The following is a 21,573-nucleotide window of genomic DNA, read 5'->3' on the forward strand; positions in this document are numbered from 1 at the left end:
TCTTTCTGATCCCAAATCCCAGCTCGCGCCGCCCGATCCCAGAGGTCGTCGTCTCTTTCTCCTCAGCTCCACCCACGCCAAGCGCGCGCGCCGGACGCATCCGCACCAGCAGCAGAGCAGAGATGGCCGCCCTCGCCGCCTCCTCCACGGCCGCCTTCGCCGCCAAGCCGCGCCTGCCCCGCGCGCGCCTCTCCGTGGCCTGCTCCGCCACCGGCGGCGACGGCAGCAACGGCAGCAGCGTCTCGCTCGCCTCCTCCGTCAAGACCTTCTCCGCCGCGCTGGCGCTGTCCTCCGTCCTCCTCTCCTCCGCCGCCACCTCCCCTCCGCCGGCCGCCGCCGACATCGCCGGCCTCACCCCGTGCAAGGAGTCCAAGGCGTTCGCCAAGCGCGAGAAGAACTCGATCAAGAAGCTCACCACCTCGCTCAATAAGTACGCCCCCGACAGCGCCCCCGCCCTCGCCATCAACGCCACCATCGAGAAGACCAAGCGCCGCTTCGAGAACTACGGCAAGTTCGGCCTGCTCTGCGGCGCCGACGGCCTGCCGCACCTCATCGTCAGTGGCGACCAGCGGCACTGGGGCGAGTTCATCACCCCGGGCCTGCTCTTCCTCTACATCGCCGGGTGGATCGGGTGGGTCGGCAGGAGCTACCTCATCGCCATCAGCGGCGAGAAGAAGCCCGCCATGAGGGAGATCATCATCGACGTCGAGCTCGCGTCGCGGCTCCTCCCCAGGGGGTTCATCTGGCCCGTTGCAGCCTACCGCGAGCTCATCAACGGAGACCTCGTCGTCGACGACAAGGACATCGGCTACTACTAAGCGCGCCTGCATGGCTGGTGGTGAGGCAAAGCATCCAATCCATGGCTCATGATGAACAGTGTGCTTCTTGTTTGTTCAGCTGATGATAAATAATGGAAGATTAAAATGCCTTGTGTTCTTGTTTGCTTTGTTGCAGCTGGGCAGCACTGCGTGGTGGAAGCAGCTGGCTTTGTGGTGTAGGAGCTGATAGGATGATGGAGGAAAGGAAGCTCTGTTGTACTTAAGAAACTGGATGAAGCCTTGTATAACTGTACCTCTCTCTTATGTGTATTCACCTTCTTGAAAATTCTTGAGAACCATTTTCATTTTTGCATTGCGTTGCCATTTTGCATATTATAGCCGTCAGTGCAGAGGTATCAGTTCTCCATTAATTAGAGCAAAAAAGCAGAGAAGCTCGAGTGTTCAACTAGAGGGAAACATCGAGCTGCCAGATTGGACTGAGTTCATCAGTGCAAATATTTTTGCCTTTCCAGCGATAAATTAAAGTCAGAACACGTTCATAAGAAATTAACAATGATTTCGCAGTCAAAACTTGATAGGTCTAAGTTGAATGTATTTTTTCTTGGGGAAAATATACATTTTTATCAGTCAAAAACCCAAAATATAACCCTTTTTACTTTCTCTAGACAAAATACGCCTTAAACAATTAAACGTTATGTGTTTCTAAACAGAGGGACTAACATATTCAAAAGAATCCACCTCATCTTTAGCAGGCCACAATGATTTCACAGACAATAACGTATGAGAGCTTGTTTTCACTGAGAGGGGAAAAGCTTTTGCCATGGCCGGTCCTAAAATTTTTTTATGGGGTATAGTCCAATCCTATAAAGATTGAAAATTGTAAGACTTGTTAAATGTGTCATCCAAATCAAAAGGTGTCCAAAATACTCCTATGGGTGCTAACGGGCAATGCCAACATAGATATTCCGTAAAACTCAAAGAAGAAGAAGAAACATTATATAACTACTTAATCTTTTATGGATTTTTTTTCCTTCTTCAATTTTGGCTTGTCAGTTTCCTCAAAAAAGAATTGACTTGCCAATTTTCCCATAAAAGAATTGACTTGTTAATAAAAATTCTCCACGGTGGTACACTACATCAGCAATCAACAATTGTAGCATTTTGGACACTTTGAGCCCAGACAATGTAATTAGCAAGTTCAAGAATATCAATATTAGAGTACAATTTTAAAGTTCACAGGGGCGAGTGGCCCTGGGCCACTCCACCTGCGTCTGTCTTCACTCTTCAGTTCTTCACCCTGTGTTGTCCTGCTGATTGTCGCCCAGGATCGTCACAAGAACTTTAAAAACGCATGCCGTTTGAGAGCAATCATTCCACTTAGCTAGTACTAGAGCGCATGCGAGTGATCAGTTGATCACTGATCGACACGACTCTGCTCTGTGCACGGGCTCGTTTTAAATCGTGCTCGAGTCCGGCTGGCTCCTACGTGGACCAAGCCAACAGCATGTTGACCCCTTCTGACTGCCACGCTGTATAATTGCATCCGTCGCCGGTTTGACACGTCACCCACCCCACGCGCTAACCGTCACTGACAGCCGGGCCCAGATTGCGCGCCTCGAGCTCCATCGACTCGCGCGCCACGGCACGCGCGTCGTACGCTCACTGGCACCGCACTGTCGCCCTCATCCTGTGGCCGCCACGACCCCCATCAAGAGCCCCTCTAACGTCACAATCACCAGCGACACATCTCACAATGACATGCGGGCCATACCTCTCGTCGGCCCACCTCCCAGTGACAGACCCCCGGTGCGCGCAGCTACTTGCGCGGCTCCTCCTGGGCTTCCCATCGGATCCCCACAGGCCACGCCGCTCCCGGCCCTCCCCCCACCCCGCATCCCACTCTGCTGTCTCGCCGGCCGCCGCAGCCAAGGCAAGACGCCTCCTCCCCACACCCGATCTCCCCCCTCCCCTCCCCTCCCACCTCCGATCGCTACGTAAACCCCACCACCTCCTCCCTCCCCCCTCCCCACGCCTCGCTTGCCGCGCAAACCCGCGCCATTTCAAATCCCGCCCGAACCCTAGACCCCCCGCCCCGCATGGTCGATCGCGCCGCCGCGCCGGCGGAGGCGGCGAGCTCCGACCCGCCGCCGGAGCCCGGCGCGCCGCCCCGCCAGGCCGGTACCGCCCATGAGAAGGAGGACGCTCCGGCGGCGGCGGCGGCCGCGGGCCCCCCGCCTCCCCCGCAGCAGGCCGGCGACGCTGATGAGGAGGATGGTGCGTCGGCTTCGCCTGCGGGGGGCCCGGGCGAGCGGTGCCTGGCGATGATGGAGGTGGTTGCGAAGGACGGCGCCGGGGTCAAGTGGAAGGTGTCCAGGCTGGTGGTGGAGCACAACCACGAGCTGCAGGTCGCGCCCGGCGAGGTCGCGGCGACCGTGCCGGCGCTCGGGATGGAGTTCGACTCCGTTGACGCCGCCAAGGAGTTCTACTACGGCTACGGCGAGCGGGTGGGGTTCAAGGCGCGCACGGGCTCCAACCGCCGTTCAGGGGGCGACGGCGAGAAGATCATGCAGCGGTTCCTCTGCTGGAGGGGCAATTACGCCAACAGGAGGAGTAAGGGGAAGGAAACAGAGGAGGTGGTGGAGGCTGCTGCTGCCACCGCTGCGGAGAAGAGGAAGAGGGAGCCTTATAGGACGAGGAGCCGCAATCCTGCGAAGAAGGATGCGGAAATCATTGAGGTGTCGAAAGGTGTTGGGATGGGAGGTGCTGAGAATGGGAGGGGTTCCAGGAGGGGTAGGAGTAAGAAAGGCATGGTGGAGCAGGAGGAGTCTGTTGCTGGGTTGGAGGTGGAGAAGGATGTGGTAGAAGATGCTTCTGCTCCTCCTCCTCCTGATAAGGAGGCAGAGGAGGGTGAAGGGGAGGATCAGGAGGGAGTGGAAGAGGAGGTCCAGGTGGAAGTGAAGAGAGGGAGGGGGAGGCCCAGGAAGGCTGTCGCAGATGACAATGCCGAGCAGGCACGTGCGTTGAGGGAGCTCGGCGTGAGGGCGTCGCAGTACAATAACGAGGAGAGGAAGAAGATTCTCACTAAGTACCTCTCAAAGCGACAGAGCAGACCTGCCTCAAGCAGGCCTACCAAGGTAAACACCTTAGAATTTGCTACCGGTTGCGATGAAGAGCATACTTTAGTTCTTTATACGGATACTGTCTACTATATAGTAGAATGTATGTAGGCATTGTGAATATGATGAAATTGTGATACTTGGCTCGTGGACATTTGCAATGCCCATTTTCCATCTGTTTTAATAGAAGCAGAAAAACTTAAAACAAGTTTCTTATTCCATTGTTAAGAGCAGAGCTATCTGTTCGCTTTCGGAAAAACTTAAATAAGTTCTCTTATTCCATTGTAAAGAGCAGAGCTATCTGTTCCTTCTCATATACGAAGCAATATGCCACATATAATTTTTCCACCATATAACTCTCTGATCACTGTTAGCTGCAACAATTGTGCAAACAAAGTGAAAAGTTACTGATTATCATTTCGATGACATGAGAGGAAAAAGACCATGGTATAGATGTGTGGAATCCCCGAGATGATTTCATGCGTATATTTTTGTTTTCTTTTGCGATGGGATTAAGGTCATAAGGTGTCATTTATGGTTTCTATTTCTAAGCTTGGTAACAGTATGGAAATGCGTTTGTTTGGTTCCTCTTCTTTGCTCAAGCTTAGTGTGCTTTTTCCTCTGTGATGTTGGATTAGGATGAAGTGATTCTGACATTTTTCTTATATCTTTTGAAAATTTTGTGATTAACTTGTAATTGGCAGCTCATGAAAGCGATCATGTTTGGAAGTGAATCCACTCCATAATTTCATCCAACATGTGCTGCAGTGGCTGTGTCTAGGGCACGTTAAATTTGCCCATAGTATGTATAAATAGTACTTCCGAGAGATTAGGGGATAGATCACTGGATCCAGTTAGTGGAGCATTTAACGAGACTGTTTAAGACTGTTTAGCAGAGCTCCACACCACGGATCCCCAGTGGAAGATCCTTGCGATAGCTCCACCAATTTGCACTGCGAGGGTCCAAACTCCAGGGAGTTGGCTGCTCTACAAATTTTTGAAATGGGGGGTAGGGGTATTTGGCAGGGCTCCAGCGAGACCCTTGGTGGAGTTGCAAGCTGGAGCTCTGCCAAACAGGATGTTAGAAAGTACAAGAACGATCTAGTGCATTTCAACATAAAGGGATCTTATAAAATATTTGAACGTAGCTGGATGACAAAATGACAAATTTCTTTTCGAAAGATTGTGGGGCTTCTAAAATCTAAATATTTTGTAAGCAATAATCAGCATTAACACACAAAGATGTATTAGAAGCTTCAAAGTGAAGCACATACTAATTAATAGGTACACTTTTTTTCTACAAATACTTACTCCCACGTGCTGCAACATGGTCGTCCTTTTAGATTGCCTCACGACAAGCTTTGGCTGAAAGGCGTAAGCGTGGCGATGGAGGTAGATTCCTTTCAAGTGAAGGACAGCAGGTAACTTTCTGGCCACGTTGCCTATAAGTAGTACTTTTGAATGCTTCCCATTGTTAGCATAACTTTAATACATGGTTTATTGATCCATTAAGCAGATTAAATAGAACAAACTTTATGTCTAATGATACTCACACAAGGAAAAAATTTATGAGACATGGAAAATATATATTGTGACGGGTATGCTTTTTTGTGACAGGAAAATATATATTGTTACTCATATGCGTATCCAGTTTTCTTTTTTTTATGGAACATGGAGTTGTTTTCCTGGCACTTTGCATGCTTTTTAACTTTTTTTTAAAAAAAAAGATATGTATTCCGCCTCTCTTCTCATTGGGCCTTTGCTTAACTTACTATGATTTCTGGATAGTTAATCTTACAAGTTACTCCACTGTGGCTGTAAGCTCACATATTTGTAACTTTCTAATCTGCCAAGCATTCATCATTGTGATCTCTGGTGAACTGGATGGGATTCTCTTAATCAATAGGCACTAACTTGCTCCCATTGACTTATTAGGTTTCCACTACAAGTGATGAATTTTACACATGAAAACTATCTATCATTCTTATGTTTACTTAATCTTGTGCTCTGCAGCCTTCAGGGCAGCCTTCAGAAAGACGTTCCAAACGTCTTGAGAAGCAAAGTCTCAAAATGGAAGAGAAGGTAAGATCCACCAGAAATGTATAGACCTTTTGGTTTGAGTAATGAATTGGTAATGGATCATCCCACTTGTTTGGTTTGAGGAATCAATGGGTTGATCCATCACCATCTCATTCCTCGCAAGCACATGGTTAGTGTAATTTACTATTTTTACATGTTAAGTGTCCTAACAAAATTCATGTTTGAGACCTAGTTGGTCTCCATCTAGGATGGGTTGATGAACCAAACACCCCATTAGCTGCATACCTTTTTTTAAGAACAAAATTCTGCAAGTGTTGCATAGGAATATCGCTTAATTTTTCTGTGTCTAGCTTTTGCTTAGTAACAAAAACGGTGAATGGTAACTGTTGAGTTTTACAACGTATGAGCAGCTGCAATTGCTTATGTTGTATTCAATTCTCTACTTAGAATTTTCCTTTGTCCAGGCTGAGAGCAAGGAAGATGAAATAATTGAAGCTGAACCAGATCCAGAAGAAGAAGTAGTTGCTGGACCTGGAGGAGAACCAAAGATAGGGATGGTTTTCCTGGATGAGGATAAGGCCTATGAATTCTATGTCAACTATGCTGGAGCTGAAGGGTTCAGTGTCCGAAAAGGCTGTTTGGACAAAACCGCAAAGAATGTTACAAAATCTCGAGCATATGTTTGTTCCAAGGAGGGATTTCGTACGAAAAGTATTTCTTCGGAATCAAAGAAGCCACGACCAGAAACAAGAACTGGATGCCAGGCACACATGACTATTAAAATTACAGAAAGTGGAAAATATGTAGTGACTGAGTTTGTGTCTGATCATAATCATGATCGTGAAGCTCCTTTGGTGGACATTCAGATTTTGAAGTCGCAAAAATTGTTAGCAAAAGTACAACAGCCTCCTGATCCACCAAAAGTTGTTTTGATTCCAAATGAATATAAAAATTACACAAGGACAAAATGCATAAAAGATATGCAATTAGGTGATGCCCAGGCCATCAGTGAATATTTACGAAGGATGAAAGGCGAGAATCCTTCTTTCTTTTATGCCATTCAGGTGGATGAAGATGATCAATTCACAAATGTATTCTGGGCTGATTTTAAATCAATAATGGATTACAATTACTTCGGCGATGTAGTGTGTATTGACACAAGATATTGCACAAGTGATTATGGGAGACCTCTACTGCTGTTTATTGGTGTTAACCATCATAAGCAGCCAATAATATTCGGTACTGCATTGATTTATGATGACTCAGTTCAATCATTTAGATGGTTGTTTGAGACCTTCAAATCAGCTATGAGTGGAAAGCAGCCAAAAACAGTTTTGACTGATCAGTCTACAGAACTTAGTGATGCAATTTCTTCTGTTTGGCCTGGGACCACCCACCGCTTCTCATTGTTGCATTTATATCTGACTGCTAGCAAGGTATTAAGGGATAACTTCCAAGCCTCAGAAACTTTTGCACTTGATTTTAGTAGGTGGCTGTATGACTATGAGGAGGAGGACTTCATTTCAAGCTGGGAAATCCTTTCAGAGAAGTATAATCTAAAGGATAATGAGTGGCTAAATAAATTGTACGAGGATAGAGAAAGATGGGGTTCGCCATATGGGCGTGATACATTCTGTGCAGATATTGCTGCCACACTACGAAGCGATAACACAGATACTATCCTGAAAGATCTCCTTAAACCAGAAGTAGATCTTCAAAACTTCTTCAACAGTTACAATAAATTCTTGGAGGAAAAACGCCTGGCTGAACAACAAGCTGACTACCTTGGGGCTCAAATGACGCAAAGGGTAGCACCACTGCGGCTGCTTTGGCAAGCTGCAAATTCATATACTCCAACACTTTTTGAGATGTTCAGGATGGAATTTGAGCAAATATCGAACTGCATGGTCTTTAGCTGTGGTGAGATTGGACCAATATCTGAGTACCAGGTAACTGCCAAAGACAAGCCTCGGGGTCAGTTTGTTAGGTTTGATTCAACAGAATGTGTGGTTGTTTGTAGTTGTAAGAAGTTTGAATTCCTGGGTCTTCCATGTTGCCATGTTTTGAAAATTCTTGAACTCAGAAATATTAAAGAACTTCCACCACACTATATCCTGAAAAGATGGAGAAAAGATGCTCGAAGCGAGTCTCCGGGGGAGAGCTATGGCTATGCGACCATAGAGGAAGATCCCAGGTTTTCATTGTCAAGGCGGTACAATACGTTGTACCGAACTTTATATAAAATTGCAGAAAAGTCTTCAGAAAGCATTGAAGCTTATGCATTCCTGGAGAACCAATATGAACAGCTTGTGGAACAAGTGGAGGTACTTTTGCAAGCAAGGTTGCATGATAAATCTTCCTTAAACACTATCCTAAAAGGACATCAGCCACATTTGCTGCAGAGTGAGGTCAGCAACAGTGAACCTCGCAGAGTAACTGCTAAGAAAAATAAAAATGTGGAGCCACGTCGCCAGCAACAAAGTCCTCTAGATTCAAATAAAAAGAAAAAGGCTAGACAAGGTTTGTTTGTTGCCTATGCTGCTCCAGTAATTGATTTTATATGATCAATGCATGATCTGATTAATCTGTTGCAGGTCTATTGGAGCCTGAGGAGATTGAAATTCCGCTCAGGGCTGTTCCTCCTACAGTATCAAATGATATTCCAAGTCATTTAAGAACTCCAACCAATCAATTTCTTGCACCAAGCCATATAATGCAGGTAAAATTTGTGCCCTGTATGCGTTTTCCATATGAATTGATGAACAGACGTGAAGATAGATGGTTACATCAGTTGCAGTTACTGCACATACTGAAGAAATGATATGTTGATACATTTGCATATGTAGGCACCATATGTTGCCCAGCAGTTTGGTCTTGGTTCTCTCCAGGGATTCCCAGGCATGTCAGCATTTGGGCAGGTAAATTGGATATCCATACTTTTTAAGCAAAATGCAAGTATATGCCTTTTTACTCATGTGCTGCAAATTAACATGTCGCTAGATTCAAGAACCAGCACCTCTTCATCAACATTCTCATCTGCAACCACCACCCTTTCATAATGGTCCTCAAATCCCCCAGGTAACTACTGTTGAACGCTTTCCATATCTGTTACAGCATATGTCCATCTCTGAGAGATTTAACAGATTCTATCGGCAATTGATAGTGTATAAGACCATAAGTGGTCTCATCAAGTCGATGTCCACACATCCTTCAGAACATGCTATATACATGGAGAAATTTTATTTGGATATCGCTCAAATAACTGAGATCCATTAATCGTGGCATGAACTTATTAATACCTTTTTGTAACTAGTAGATGACGCACCATGGATTCCGACTGGTAGATCATGTAAAAATTACTTTTGGTTATCTTTTTGCTGCAGGCTCCACCTCCAGACATACAGTCACTCCAGTTTCTTAGCAGCAATCCTCAACTGGGGCACCAGACTACGGATCAAGGCCAGTACACCATTCCAGTCTGGGATTTCCTGTGATGTATAACATGTAAAGATGTGATGTATGCCAATGTAGCAGTGTAGTTGTAAATTATGTAATATTCAATAATGGTGAAACGGCTCTGGCTTGCTCAACATGTTCATGTCAATGAAATGAGCATGGGGAAATTGGAACGGGATGTTTTGGGTTGGGCGCAAGTTAGCACAATGAAACCAATCAAGATCGCGGCAATAGCTGCCCCGTCTGCCTTTGAGCCCACATTTCAGTGAGACTGCAATGGAAAGAAACAACTTAGCCGATGTCAGATGGAATGTCTTTCTGGGTCAGTTGCGAAAATAAGATTCTCCTAAACATCTAAATTTTTCCCCACAATGAAAGCATTCTTAACTTCTGCTATGCTGAAAAAAATAATTCAGAGTACAACATCAAGTGACTAAATGGCTGGAGAACGAAATGCATTCTATTCCGGGCTTTACGGGTTAGTAAATTGCCCAAGTTATACAAGAGAGTCATCTCCCAGGCGCACAATGGAAAAACTGTAGGGTGAAGTTAGGCGTTCAGAATGGCTTCAGATTTCTGATGAAGGTATTTCCTCCAGTTCTCCCCATCGCTTGATTGCTCGTGCTGATGACCATCTTCAGAGCAAACTTTATGTGGTCCATCATAGTTGAGAATGTCTGCATTAGCATCTCCTCGCTTCCAAATCGAAGGTAGCTTCAGATACTTGCCATAGAGGGCAAGAGCAACTGCCAACCTAATGCGGTCCCTGCAAATGGATTTTTAATAAGACCAAGGAAGTTGTGAATGCACAGTAGGTAAACTTAAAAATGATTTCAGAACGTTTGGCCACACATAAAATAGAATGGAGCTTACCTTGGATTGGCTACAGTAACAACTCTAGTCCACGACATAATTGAATCAACCAGGTTCTTGTCCAGCTTACGAGGTTCTACCAAGAGCACATCAAAGTCAAGTAGGCATGTATCCTCTTTAGACACCCAACTTTTTGCCGCTGCTCTTTGTGTGTCACTTAGAACGTCCATATTGACATAATCACCAAAGTGCTTGCTGCAATCTTCAGTGGCAGCAATGGCATAAGTGCCTAAATCCATGCGACCAAGATCTTCAATTTTGCCCTGTGGATGGGGACAAAAATCAATGTTTCACGTTAGGTAATCCAAAGTTGTTGATAAAATGCTTTGTTTGCTCACTTTCGCTATGCTTTCAACTCATGAACATAACACCGGAGTTCTGCTGTCATGTGCATGAATTGAATATGGATACAACAATACTTTCTAAAATTTAAAGATATCCCTGAAGGACTTCTATCGTAACCCTGGTTTTCAATTTGCTTTGCTTTATTGTTTAAAAGCTACGATTGAAAATGCGTGCATCTGTCAGTATTCAATCATGGTACTTGCAAAAACACTTGATTGTGCATCTTAGGAATTTTCTCTAAATTATCAGGAAATTGGCCGCAGCCACAGCCAAATTGATTGAGCACAGAAAGCAGCATAGGACATAAAAAAGAATCCGAGGACAGGTTCATAGCACCATGGGGTGCTTCGTGGAGGCAAAAGGATTTGCGACTGAATGGGACTATCTTCTTGTACAATGTCGTGCCCACCCAACAAAGCATTGATGCTTCATGAGAAAAAATGTTTATGTAATATTCCTTTACCAGTTCAACTATAGTTTTTCGACGAGTCCCATGACAGGTTTGAGTAAATGTATAAAGTGGATGTCCAATACCTTTATGATGGAGTCTGCAGAGATATAAAGATATCGCTTTTTGGACAACTGAGATTTTGCGATAAGGAGGGGTGACAATTCCTTGTGGAATGACCAAAGAAAATTTCCTTCTGGAGTGGCAACATTTAGCTTGTCCTTGATTTGCCTCTGACTGCAGGGGATACAAGTGTGAGAATGGCCACAATGACAAAGATACAAGGATGCTAAGTTTGCGTGCTCACCTACTAACAGTGAGATCTGAATCAGGTAGCACTACTTTTAACTTGTGGTAGGGCACTTTATCATCGTCTCCTTCAGGTATTAAGAAATGGAAAGATATATTCTGTGGATCACTGCCAAACAAATGAAAAAAGTTATGTTGCTGACACAACTCGTTCAGCATTTTGTTTCTATTACATGTGTAACTAACATAGAATGATAGAAGCAAAATTGTTCAGCATCACATGAAATTTGAAATAACTGTGCAGAAAGAAATACTTGTAATGCTCTGTATATTTCTTCTATATTAACGAATAAGATTTTTTTACAGCTGACTGTAATCAGATCAAATTTCTCATAATTGCTGAAATATACGACACCGAACCTTGAGCTGGACAGCGTGGAATTTGTTAGCGCAGCTAGAGTGCGAAGATCTAGACAGCTGATCCAAGAGAAGACATCGACACTTCCAACCACATCTAATGAATCCTGCAGTAAAAATCAGTAGCTCGTTAAGAAATTCACTTTTCCTAATGTCAGTTCAGACTTTTTCCAAAAGCCCATGTCAACTCAGACTAACATGCAAGCTAACACAGATATAACAATAGTCACCACAAAGCAATGCCATCAATCCAAGATAAAAAAAAAGAAACCAAACTAACCTAGGAGGAACTGGGCAACTTTATTTTAGAAGAAAATAGGCACCAAATTCACCTAGACGAGGACTTGAACTTGAGTGGTCTCAGCGTAAATCCACAGTTCCACACCCTCGCCCAAACCTCCGCCATCAACTCAGAGACATAAGACATCCCACTAAAGCATTGCAAACCAATACTACAAGATTTAAATTGTAACCCTTCAACGATGCTAGTTTGTTTCCAGCTTTCCGCATTTCATCTACCAAGGTTCAAATATTGAGAATATATGAATAAATTCAAAAGATCAACAACTATTTTGACATAATTACCACAAACTACAACTTTAAGGTACTCCCTCCTTCCCAAATTACTATTTGTTTTGGCTTTTCTAGATACATGTCTTTTGCTACGTATCTAGACATAGCATATATCTAGATACGTAGCAAAAGCTGTGAATCTAGAAAAGCCAAAACGAATAGTAATTTGGGACGGAGGGAGTATATATAAAGGAACTACAACTTTTATGACATCAGATCCCACAGAACTACAAAATTCTCGCAGAGATACAGGTTTAGCCAGAAGTTGTGGTTCTACTAGAAAAGATAGTTGTGGCAGACAAAACGTTAAGATAGTCGTAATCCAGTGCTATGTCCAAAATGCTGCAGTTCTATGGTACCTGTGCCAAAATAGTTGTAATTTTCTGAAATGTGCTCATAATAGACCGAAACACATCCAATTTACGAGAAATGGAAAGTCTAGTATTTCGTAGTAATAGTTATGTCATTGCATATTACTAGCACTAGCAGTACCATGGTCTACTGGTCAAATAACGAGAAATTGATCGGCATAGCATTCAGCTTCCCCAATTCCCTATCAAACAAAGCAAAACACACGGGCAGAGAGCGAGGCAGGCGTGGCGCGCAAAGCCGTACCGTCGGGTTGCGCGAGCCGCCGACGGGGATCCAGTTGCGGTGCGGGTCGCTGGGATCCCGGAAGTGCGTGGCCGGCAGGAACTGGAGGCACCCGAGCACCACGATGGCGACGATGGCCACCTTCTGCATCCAGGGCCACGGCCGCGGCTGCGGGTCGACGTCGGCGTGGATGGCGCTGCGCCCGCGCGGAGGCGGCTCCTGCGGCCCCCCTCCGGCCCTCGCGGCGGCCCCGGGGCGGCGCTGGAGGCCGCCGCCGGCGAGCGGCTCCCGCTCTGGGTCCATACGAATCGGCGGATTCGGCGTTGACGGGAGGCGGTCGTGATGGAAATTGGGAATGGATCGAAGTCGTCGCCGTCGACGGGGGTTTCTAGGCGGAGGCGATGCGGGGGTTTTGGTCCTGGCGTTCCGTTCCGTGGCACGGCCGGCGCGGCATTTTTCTTTACTTTTCTGGATTTTGTGGGGATCGGGCTGTTGGGCCCACCTGGCATAGGGATTCACGAGTTTCTTACCTGGCAAGGGAGAGCAACAAACAGAACCCTCCATTCGGCCACCAAAGTTTGGAAATTAGAAGTCCTCAGCTTAGGTTCATCTTCGATAAGCAGCATTTGGTTCGCTCAAATGTAATTACAATATTATTATTTTTCCTCTACCACCGTAATCAGATATAGATAACATTGCTAGAGTGTAACCAAACGAAGAGGGTAATCACCCATTCTGCCGTCAAATACACTATAATCTAATTCTCTTAGCGTTTACGTTACCTTAGCACGAATCAAACACTAGTTGTTGGGAACAGTTTGTTAGTATTATGATTTTCGCGGAATCATACCTTCTTTTTAAAATATATCATCGATATAGTTTTTGAAACTCGGAGTTGGTTAAATTTTATTAGTGGGTTAGGCTAGATATTTTATAAACATATGCATACATAGAACTGTAAACTATTACTCATTCACTCAATCAAATAAAAAAAATTAAACAGGGCATCCCACCACACGAGGATAGAGCTTGAATAAAAGATCATCATTGAAACCACATATTCCTGGTGATATCTAATCATCACATAAATGGACTGTCCCCCTCTATGAATTGAATGATCCTCGCATTAGTGTTACGTTTACTTATGAGATTTTTTTAGAAGAATATGGAGGCATTCTAAACTTGATATTTCAGCAATATAATAGGTCATTCACCTACCTACCTAGAAAGATAAAATGGGTAAAGAGAAGGTAGATTCTCTTACGTGTGACCTCTAGTTTCGATACATATACTGTATCTCTCTCGGTGCTCGTTTAGAATTAAATTTAACACAAACTACGTAAATTAGATAGCAAAGTATTTTAAAGATTATAGTGTGACAAGATAATTAGCTGAGAACGTTGTCGTGGTCACCCTATATTTGTCACAAGCAGTAGATACACGGATGCACCGTCAGCGCTGCCCAGCACGGCTTACTTGGTTGGTTTGTGCGTTCTACTTCGCCAATAGTGTCGGTGAGCCCACCCCGGCCAAACCCACCACCGCACCATTTCTGGTTCAGGCCCGTCTCCACCTGCGCGTCCGTTCCGCCTCCACTGACCCACACTCCACCACTCGCTCGCCCCACTCCTTCCTGCTCCTTTAACCCCCGCGCCGCGCCGCGCCGGGCGCCGGCGACTCGCCTCTCCACTCCACCGGTTCCACGCCCCCACGCTGCTCTCCACGCGCTGCCGCTCAATGGCGGGAGCCGGGGCGTCGTCGGCGTGGGGCCCGAGCCCGGCGCTGGTGACCGCGCTCGTGGCGCTGCTGGGGCTCGGCCTCGCCGCCTACATCGTGGGCCCGCAGCTCTACTGGCACGCCGCGGAGGCACTCACGGCGGCCGGGGCGTGCCCCGCATGCGACTGCAACTGCGACGCGCGCCCGCTCCTCGACCTCCCGGAAGGTCCGTCCCGGTGCTTCGCCAGATCTTGGCGCTGCCGCGCATTTAGATCCGACGCGATTCGATTTTGCTTCCGTGTGCTTTGCTTTGTTATCATCTGCGGGGCGAGCAGTGCTTACGGTAGTAGCGAGTTACTATCAGATTTCGCTATACTCAAGACATTTTATGATTAGTGGATGATAGGTTGGCAATTAAAATAATCAACACGGTTTTTAGATTCAGAGATCTGTACATTACTAATTAGCTGGTAGCCAGGTACCTCCAGGTCTGTAATGTTTTGCTTGCACAAATTTCCAACCCATATGCATCAGATATTGTCTACATATGTTGGGCATGTGACGGCTGAATGATTAAGCTGATTAAATTGTATTTCCTTCACCCAATATTCAAGACAAGAGCTAAATGTCTTTTGGCACTTGGCAATTAGACGATTCAGCCAACTAGCTGTTGTATAGCAACATCATGCATTACAATTACTAATTATGCCCAGGTTGTATTGTTACTAAACTTTTAATTACCTGCATATGCATGTTATGACTTAAGATCACTACTAAAACCAGAATCAACCTCTTTTGACTTCCAGTGTCCATGCCGTTCTAAAGTTTCAAAATGGCATTACCTATCCTATAACTTGAACAAGCGTCCACTGAATTATTGGCTTAATCATGAACTTGGGAACCATGTGAAACCAGTAACTCTGATGCTCTATATCAAGGATGCCTAGATGCTAACCATGGAAATTAAAATAATTTCCACTATGTTGTTTACTATTTTCTCCATTTTATATGTCATGTTATATATATTACTGTCTTGCCAAATAGCTTCATCTAGCAAGTGTTGTGTGTGTTTTTTTGTTCTATGTGAATTTGGATGTTACGTAAACTAAAATATCTAAGCAATGTTGAGAGCAAGACATAACCCATATGTCATTGTAGATCCTTATCCTTGAGCCATGGTATATTCAAGTTGTCTTGTCAAGAAACAAAAGGGCCTAGTTACGTCTGTGATTTTGGTAGACAGGACAAAATTGGAGTACCCTTGAACGCCTTATATTTTTAACCATATTCCTTGATTTTCCAGTTACTGCACTTAACTGATATTGGCTACTTTCCATGTTTCCAGACTGTGCCAAACAATTCAAAGGGGTTAAGAGTCGTGCGACTGGTGAAGAAACAGAAAAGAGTTTCACAGAGCTACTTATAGAAGAACTGAGGCAGAGAGAAGAGGAGGCAACACAAGCTCAGCAAGAGGCTGATGTAAAGTTGCTCGAGGCCAAAAAGTTAGCTTCGCAGTACCAAAAGGAGGCTGACAAATGCAGCTCCGGTATGGATACCTGCGAAGAAGCTAGGGAGAAATCAGCGGAAGCATTGGTCGAACAAAAGAAACTGACTTCTTTGTGGGAGCAAAGGGCTCGGGAACTAGGATGGAAACCTGAGAATACAAGGCACACCTAAAGTAGTAAATCTAATACGCTAGCAGATGGCGCTGGATACATTTGTGTAGCAACAGGCATCTTGTTGCAAATACAGCCCACAAAGAGCTTGAGTTGCTAGAGGAAACTAGTGGGTTCCCTGTTGGCAGACTCATGCCACGGGCTTACTTGTCCATAGTAAAACTATATTCAGTCTGTAGTATATTTCCCTTGCTGTTTGTGAGCACTGTGTTAAGATGGTCATAGGATTACACTAATCTGCATTTAGGCCATGAAGGTTTCATTAGTTATTATCTGGATGTTCTAAAAAGGAAGAGCTATTGTTTGTGGATGGTGAAATTGTCTCGATGTTAAAAGAAAAGAAGAAAAAATATTGCCTGTGTATGATGGTATTGATAAAGAAGTTGTCTGCAGTTTTGTTCGGGTTCTCGTTTCCTATTGGCATCCTTGAATGATAATGTGGTTGGGCTTGGTTGTGATCTGAATCTCTTTACCATTTGAGCAGTGTCATGGTCTGATCTCATGGGCCATTATGCCATCTTGACTGTAGAATGCAAATGCTGATGCTCAAACGATAAAATCAGCCAAAAGGAAAGAGAAAAAACTCAGAGGAGATAGTCTTGGAAATTGAAGTATTGAACTTGCATTGTCCGCAGATCCTTTGGAGCCAGGCTGCCAGCCACACTGTCACTGTGGCACACCACATCCGAAATTTCGAATGTCCTGGCACCTTGGCTACAATGATTCTGATATTTTTGCGCCGTTCATTCAAGAATTGTCAATTCATGTGACGGAATTGTTTCCCGTCAAATTCCACCCAGGGTGGAAGACATCTTGCCAAATGTAATTAACAACATATAAATCCAGTATATCCACCAACATTTATGAGGATTAACACACTGCTACCATATACACTCATTTTCCAGTATCACCATTTGAATGCCTCCTAAAATTGCTCCCTTTCCCTTCAAATCAAATCAGGAAATCAAAGCCATAGAGCCCATAGACTCTCCCGGTGCTAGCCCGCCGCGCCAGCTTTCGCCACTGAATTAAAATCATTTCCATTTCAAAAAGCCACGCATGCGGCCGGCGCGGTCGCGCAGGCGGAGAGCGAGACAGGGTCCCGGTCGGGCCGGGCCGTCCGCCCACTCTGCTGCGCTGACCCCGCCCTGCTTCTCTCTCTTTTTCCTCGCCTCCGCCTCCGCCTCCTCCTGCTCCCTCTCTCTCCCCCGTTTTAAATTTCAAACCCCTCCCACCCACCTGCTCCTCCTGACCTCCTCTCCCCCCCTAAAAACCTCGAGTCTGCCCCGCTCCTCTCTCCAGCTGCCACGAGGCGCGGCTCCTCCTCGAAGCGGGCGGAACCCCGGCCGTGCGGCGGCGGAGGGAGGAGCAGGAGGAGGAGGAGGAGCGGGGGGATGATGGGGTGCCTGTTCGGCTGCTTCCGCGCCTCCGGCGACGGCGGCGAGGTGAAGGGCGGCGGCGACGGCGGCCAGCTCGTGCCTCCGTCCCTGGCCCCGGCGACGAGCCACAAGGTGGGTTTGCTTGGGCCCTCTCGCGGAACCAGCTTGGTGGTGCTCCTGCGATATTCGCCGCGGACCCGCGGTGGATGGGGTGTGGATTTGTGCGGGATGGGAATTGCAGCTGGGGTTGCTTAACTCTGCTAATTTTTGTTGCTGTTCGTCAGGATGCTGCCGGGAGGAGGACGAGGCCGCCGTCGAGGAACGCGCTCTCCGCTGTGTTCCAGCGAGAAGGTGCCCCCCGCACTCCACCCCCCCCCCCCCCCCCCCCCCCCCCATTTTTTTATTTGTCCTTCCGTAGTTCGTTCTCTTCTGCTCACTGTTGAGTAGAGTAGGGTGGTGGTGATTGCTTCTGCTTTTATCTATTTTCTGGTGTTGTTGACTTGTGTTGCTTGGTTGAAGATGAGGGATTGAGGGCGGAGCAGAAAGCGAGCTCGTGGGCCGACCAGGGCGATTTGAGGAAGGGGATGGATCGGGAGCCTGAATCCCAGGTACGGCCATTGTCAAAATGGGGCTCAGAGCTGGTTTATCCCCTTTTCGTTTGTGACTATTATTTTTTCTCCATGCGCTTGATTATAGGTGCTGTATCTCATCGTTTCAGTTCAGCTGAATCCACATGTCTAGGACCAGCATATACAGTAGGGGATCCTTGGTTAATTAATAATTATGGGTCCTGCTACCTACAGTTTTTTCTCCAATTCCTCGTTATATGTGACATGTTCCCTTCAAAAAGTTCACGTACATTTTGCTTGTGAGTGTTATTGAAATAATATGCACACGCGGGCATGCTAATTTCTTTAGGATGCTGGCATGTCAACTTTACCTGAACATAAATTCGCACAACCCTTGTTAGTTGATTCATTGCTCATTTGGTTGAACTTATACTGGTAAAGAATTCCGGACAACGCGGCAACCAAATTGGTTGTATAAACACAATGCGCTTCCTTTTTTGAAAAAAGATCTGGTTGTTGTTGTAGATAACCTGTATATATATTTTCATGTGTGATGTAGTTAAGCAATAGCAGCTGCATGATGGTGAATTCTATCAGATATCTTTTATTAGCGTATACAACAAATGGTCTTGGGTTCCTAGCTGCAGACTAAATTTTCACCATGATAATTGATAACAGGCTATTATCCATGAAAGCTATGGTGCACTGCTGGAAACTACAGATGCAACCCAAAGAGAGCCCAAAAATGCAGATTCAGTTCATCAGAAAGAAACACATTCAGGATGTCTTCCTGCCATGTCTGATGATGTGCATTTCATGGAAGCCCTGAAGGTTGAGAATTGTGAAACTCCTAGGTCTCATCAGAGCTCCACTGTACCTGATGCAATGAGGTATTAAACTTTGTTCCTTTTGCTACTAATACTAATAACATTAGTGCAGAAGGAATGTAACTATTCTTTCTTCTGAAGATGCTACTTTCTTTCTCTATTGTACAAAGTAGTAGCTGAACCAGTTTAATGCTTTGGTTGTTTGTGCTTCATCATTGCAGTTCATCAAAAACAAATGATGAGTTGCAGTCTTCATCTACTTCCCTTGGAAATAATTTGGAAGAGTTGACAAATGAGAACAATACTGAAGAATGTGGGGTATCAAAAGAAGAATTCTTACAGCCTGAACAATCAGAGGAGGATCCGAAGTGTGCAAAGAATGACAATGTGGTCGCCATGGAAATCTCAATATCTGATGAATGTTCCCTTTTCCAGAGCTCCGAGGGTTCTATATCATCCTCTAACAAGATAAGAGACAGCGTGAACACAAAATCTATTGAGAAGTCCCTGGAAACTGAGTCAATTATTCATGCCACCGGAAAGAAGGTACTGAAGAACAATGATTTAGAACTGGAGCTCCCAAGCTTATCCCATTGGTTAAAGCCTCCAAATCCTAAGAAGCCATTCAGAGATGAGGCCTTGACGGGTGACAGATCAAATTCAGCTAAGAGTTCGGATGAGGACAGGCCTATTATTGGAATGGTTGCAGCACACTGGAAAGATAAAGAGCCAGAAAATTTTACTCCTAAATGGTTTGATGGAAATGGCATCCCCAATTCGACAAATAAGTACAAAGAAGTAAAGTCTGCCTCTATTTTTCTTGCTTTCTACTAACTCTGAAATAAAAATGGACTTACCTCAAATAATGTATTGCATGGGAAGGATCAAAAGGTGAGTTGGCATGCAACGCCATTTGAAGAGAGGCTTGAGAAGGCTTTATCTGAAGAGAAGTTGCTCTCTGAAAGGTTTTTGGATTTACTTTGAACTTTTTAATTTACAAAATTTTCTTTGAACTTTGCATTACATTTCACTATCATCAAATCACATGTAGCTCTGCCATAAGTTTTGTTGAACCGTTAATTTTGCAGTCTTACTTATTTTTTCCCATTTCAATGCTCCAACAGGAACTGCTCGAGTGGAAAGACATCTCAGTTTTTGGGAGTGGAAGGCGAGGAGAGTGATACTGCTGAATCTAACCGTCTATATGCTGCTGCTTATGCATGAAAATTCTGTGCTCCACGAGTTACAGAAGCTTTCAGTATAATGTTTCCTGCTGTCATGCTCCTTAATGATGGCATTTGCACAGCCCTGTGTCCTTCAGTAGGTAGCATCCAGATGTGATGTTTCAGTTGATTGCTTTGTGCTTAACTCAATGGTTTAAGATAAAATCAACATTGATATAGTTGCTGCTGTGGTTCACAAGTATTTTTGGTAGCTTCTATTGTTCTGTTTTGCTTCATTGCTTGCGGTGGTATCTATTTTTCCTTGCTTCCTGCCTGATTGGCAAGCGTCACCTGACAATCCTAGTTGATAAAGTTGTTAACCCATATACAAGAAACAAGTGCCTGTGTCTGGTTTACCTTGAAAAATTATAAATAATCTCTGACTAACTCTTTAACCTGAGTGAAATTATTATCTCTTGATTGTAGCCTTCTTTGCAAACTTGAAATTTACCTCTTCGTCCTTGTGGCTAATGATTCTATAGTTTTTTAATGAAACAGTAGGGAAGGTCCCTACTGGCTTTAATTATAAATATATGATTTTGTAGTTTTGGTTTGGACTTTCTGGTCTAACAGACTAACACCTCTACCTCGGTCATTTTATTATCTTTGCATTTTGAACATTGAACAAAGACTATGTGGTTTCCTTGGTCAGAGAAGCCGCAAAATTGGGTTGTCTGTTTTCTTGATCATCCAGACACAGTGATAAGAACACATCGATACTATAATCCCAATGGTTAATTACCACGGGAAAAATGCTTCTTTTTGTGAATGTTTCCCGCATGCCATATTAGTGTTACTGTCTGTTGAATTTAAAGACGGCTGCTTTGCCATCTAGGAAGTCACTTTAGCCTCTAGAATGGTGTTTACACTCTTTTCTGACAACTTCTCGTACCAAGACGTTTTCGTATTCAGATTAGATGGATTAAAATAGTAAAATTGTACCCCCTGCCATGCTTCAATGGTTCAGAAACATTGAATTGCATCATCAACTTGGGAGTAATTGATTTGTTCCCTTCTCGGGGGTTCTGCGAGGGTCAAAGTTGGGGGTCAGCACAAGAAATGTTGAAAATGATTCCTGGTTTGTTTATGCGATTGAAACCACATATGATATATTTGTCCTCTAATGACAAATTTGTATCTGATCAAAATGTCTAAACTGCGCACGCAAGCACGCACGGTCGAGTGCCGAGGCATCACGTGCGCAGCTTTGAGTGACTTGCGGGCATGAAATCAATCCGACAAAATGGTAATCTAGGGTGTCTACTTAACATCACTTATCTCTGAAAGTGACAA

The 21,573-nt window shown here is 44.9% G+C and overlaps 5 protein-coding genes across 6 annotated transcripts; 4 read left to right on the forward strand and 1 right to left on the reverse strand.

Annotated features, from left to right (window-relative positions):
• On the forward strand, positions 1-1,131 carry LOC117839868 (photosystem I reaction center subunit III, chloroplastic). Of its 2 annotated transcripts, none has more exons than XM_072291056.1 (2): positions 1-843; positions 955-1,131. In XM_072291056.1, exon 1 carries the CDS (start codon positions 123-125, stop codon positions 816-818), a length of 696 nt encoding a protein of 231 aa, XP_072147157.1. In that variant the 5' UTR covers positions 1-122; the 3' UTR covers positions 819-843; positions 955-1,131. The 2 variants fall into 2 exon arrangements, with proteins under 2 accessions (XP_072147157.1, XP_034576189.1); XM_034720298.2 differs by having other exon boundaries at positions 10-838.
• Positions 1,132-2,817: 1,686 nt separating this feature from the next.
• LOC117837192 (uncharacterized) lies at positions 2,818-9,569 on the forward strand. Its single transcript, XM_034716781.2, has 8 exons — positions 2,818-3,913; positions 5,239-5,316; positions 5,909-5,977; positions 6,400-8,455; positions 8,530-8,654; positions 8,782-8,853; positions 8,936-9,013; positions 9,319-9,569. Exons 1-8 carry the CDS (start codon positions 2,876-2,878, stop codon positions 9,427-9,429), a joined length of 3,627 nt encoding a protein of 1,208 aa, XP_034572672.1. The 5' UTR covers positions 2,818-2,875; the 3' UTR covers positions 9,430-9,569.
• Positions 9,570-9,763: 194 nt separating this feature from the next.
• Positions 9,764-13,322, reverse strand: LOC117837193 (uncharacterized). The gene is made up of 6 exons (XM_034716782.2): positions 12,912-13,322; positions 11,727-11,830; positions 11,365-11,475; positions 11,144-11,294; positions 10,265-10,527; positions 9,764-10,157 (listed from the first exon to the last, which is right to left on the reverse strand). The coding sequence occupies exons 1-6, from the start codon at positions 13,191-13,193 to the stop codon at positions 9,941-9,943; spliced, it is 1,128 nt and encodes a 375-aa protein (XP_034572673.1). The 5' UTR covers positions 13,194-13,322; the 3' UTR covers positions 9,764-9,940.
• Positions 13,323-14,449: 1,127 nt separating this feature from the next.
• On the forward strand, positions 14,450-16,645 carry LOC117838848 (uncharacterized). The gene is made up of 2 exons (XM_034719028.2): positions 14,450-14,832; positions 15,952-16,645. Exons 1-2 carry the CDS (start codon positions 14,628-14,630, stop codon positions 16,281-16,283), a joined length of 537 nt encoding a protein of 178 aa, XP_034574919.1. The 5' UTR covers positions 14,450-14,627; the 3' UTR covers positions 16,284-16,645.
• An 833-nt stretch (positions 16,646-17,478) lies between these two features.
• Positions 17,479-20,491, forward strand: LOC117838846 (uncharacterized). Its single transcript, XM_034719026.2, has 7 exons — positions 17,479-17,793; positions 17,946-18,012; positions 18,181-18,269; positions 18,909-19,120; positions 19,279-19,855; positions 19,940-20,022; positions 20,182-20,491. Exons 1-7 carry the CDS (start codon positions 17,677-17,679, stop codon positions 20,279-20,281), a joined length of 1,245 nt encoding a protein of 414 aa, XP_034574917.1. The 5' UTR covers positions 17,479-17,676; the 3' UTR covers positions 20,282-20,491.
• The last annotated feature ends 1,082 nt before the right edge of the window (positions 20,492-21,573 follow it).

This window comes from Setaria viridis, chromosome 9 (genome assembly GCF_005286985.2).
Source record: "Setaria viridis chromosome 9, Setaria_viridis_v4.0, whole genome shotgun sequence".
In the NCBI taxonomy this organism is placed as follows: Eukaryota; Viridiplantae; Streptophyta; class Magnoliopsida; order Poales; family Poaceae; genus Setaria; species Setaria viridis.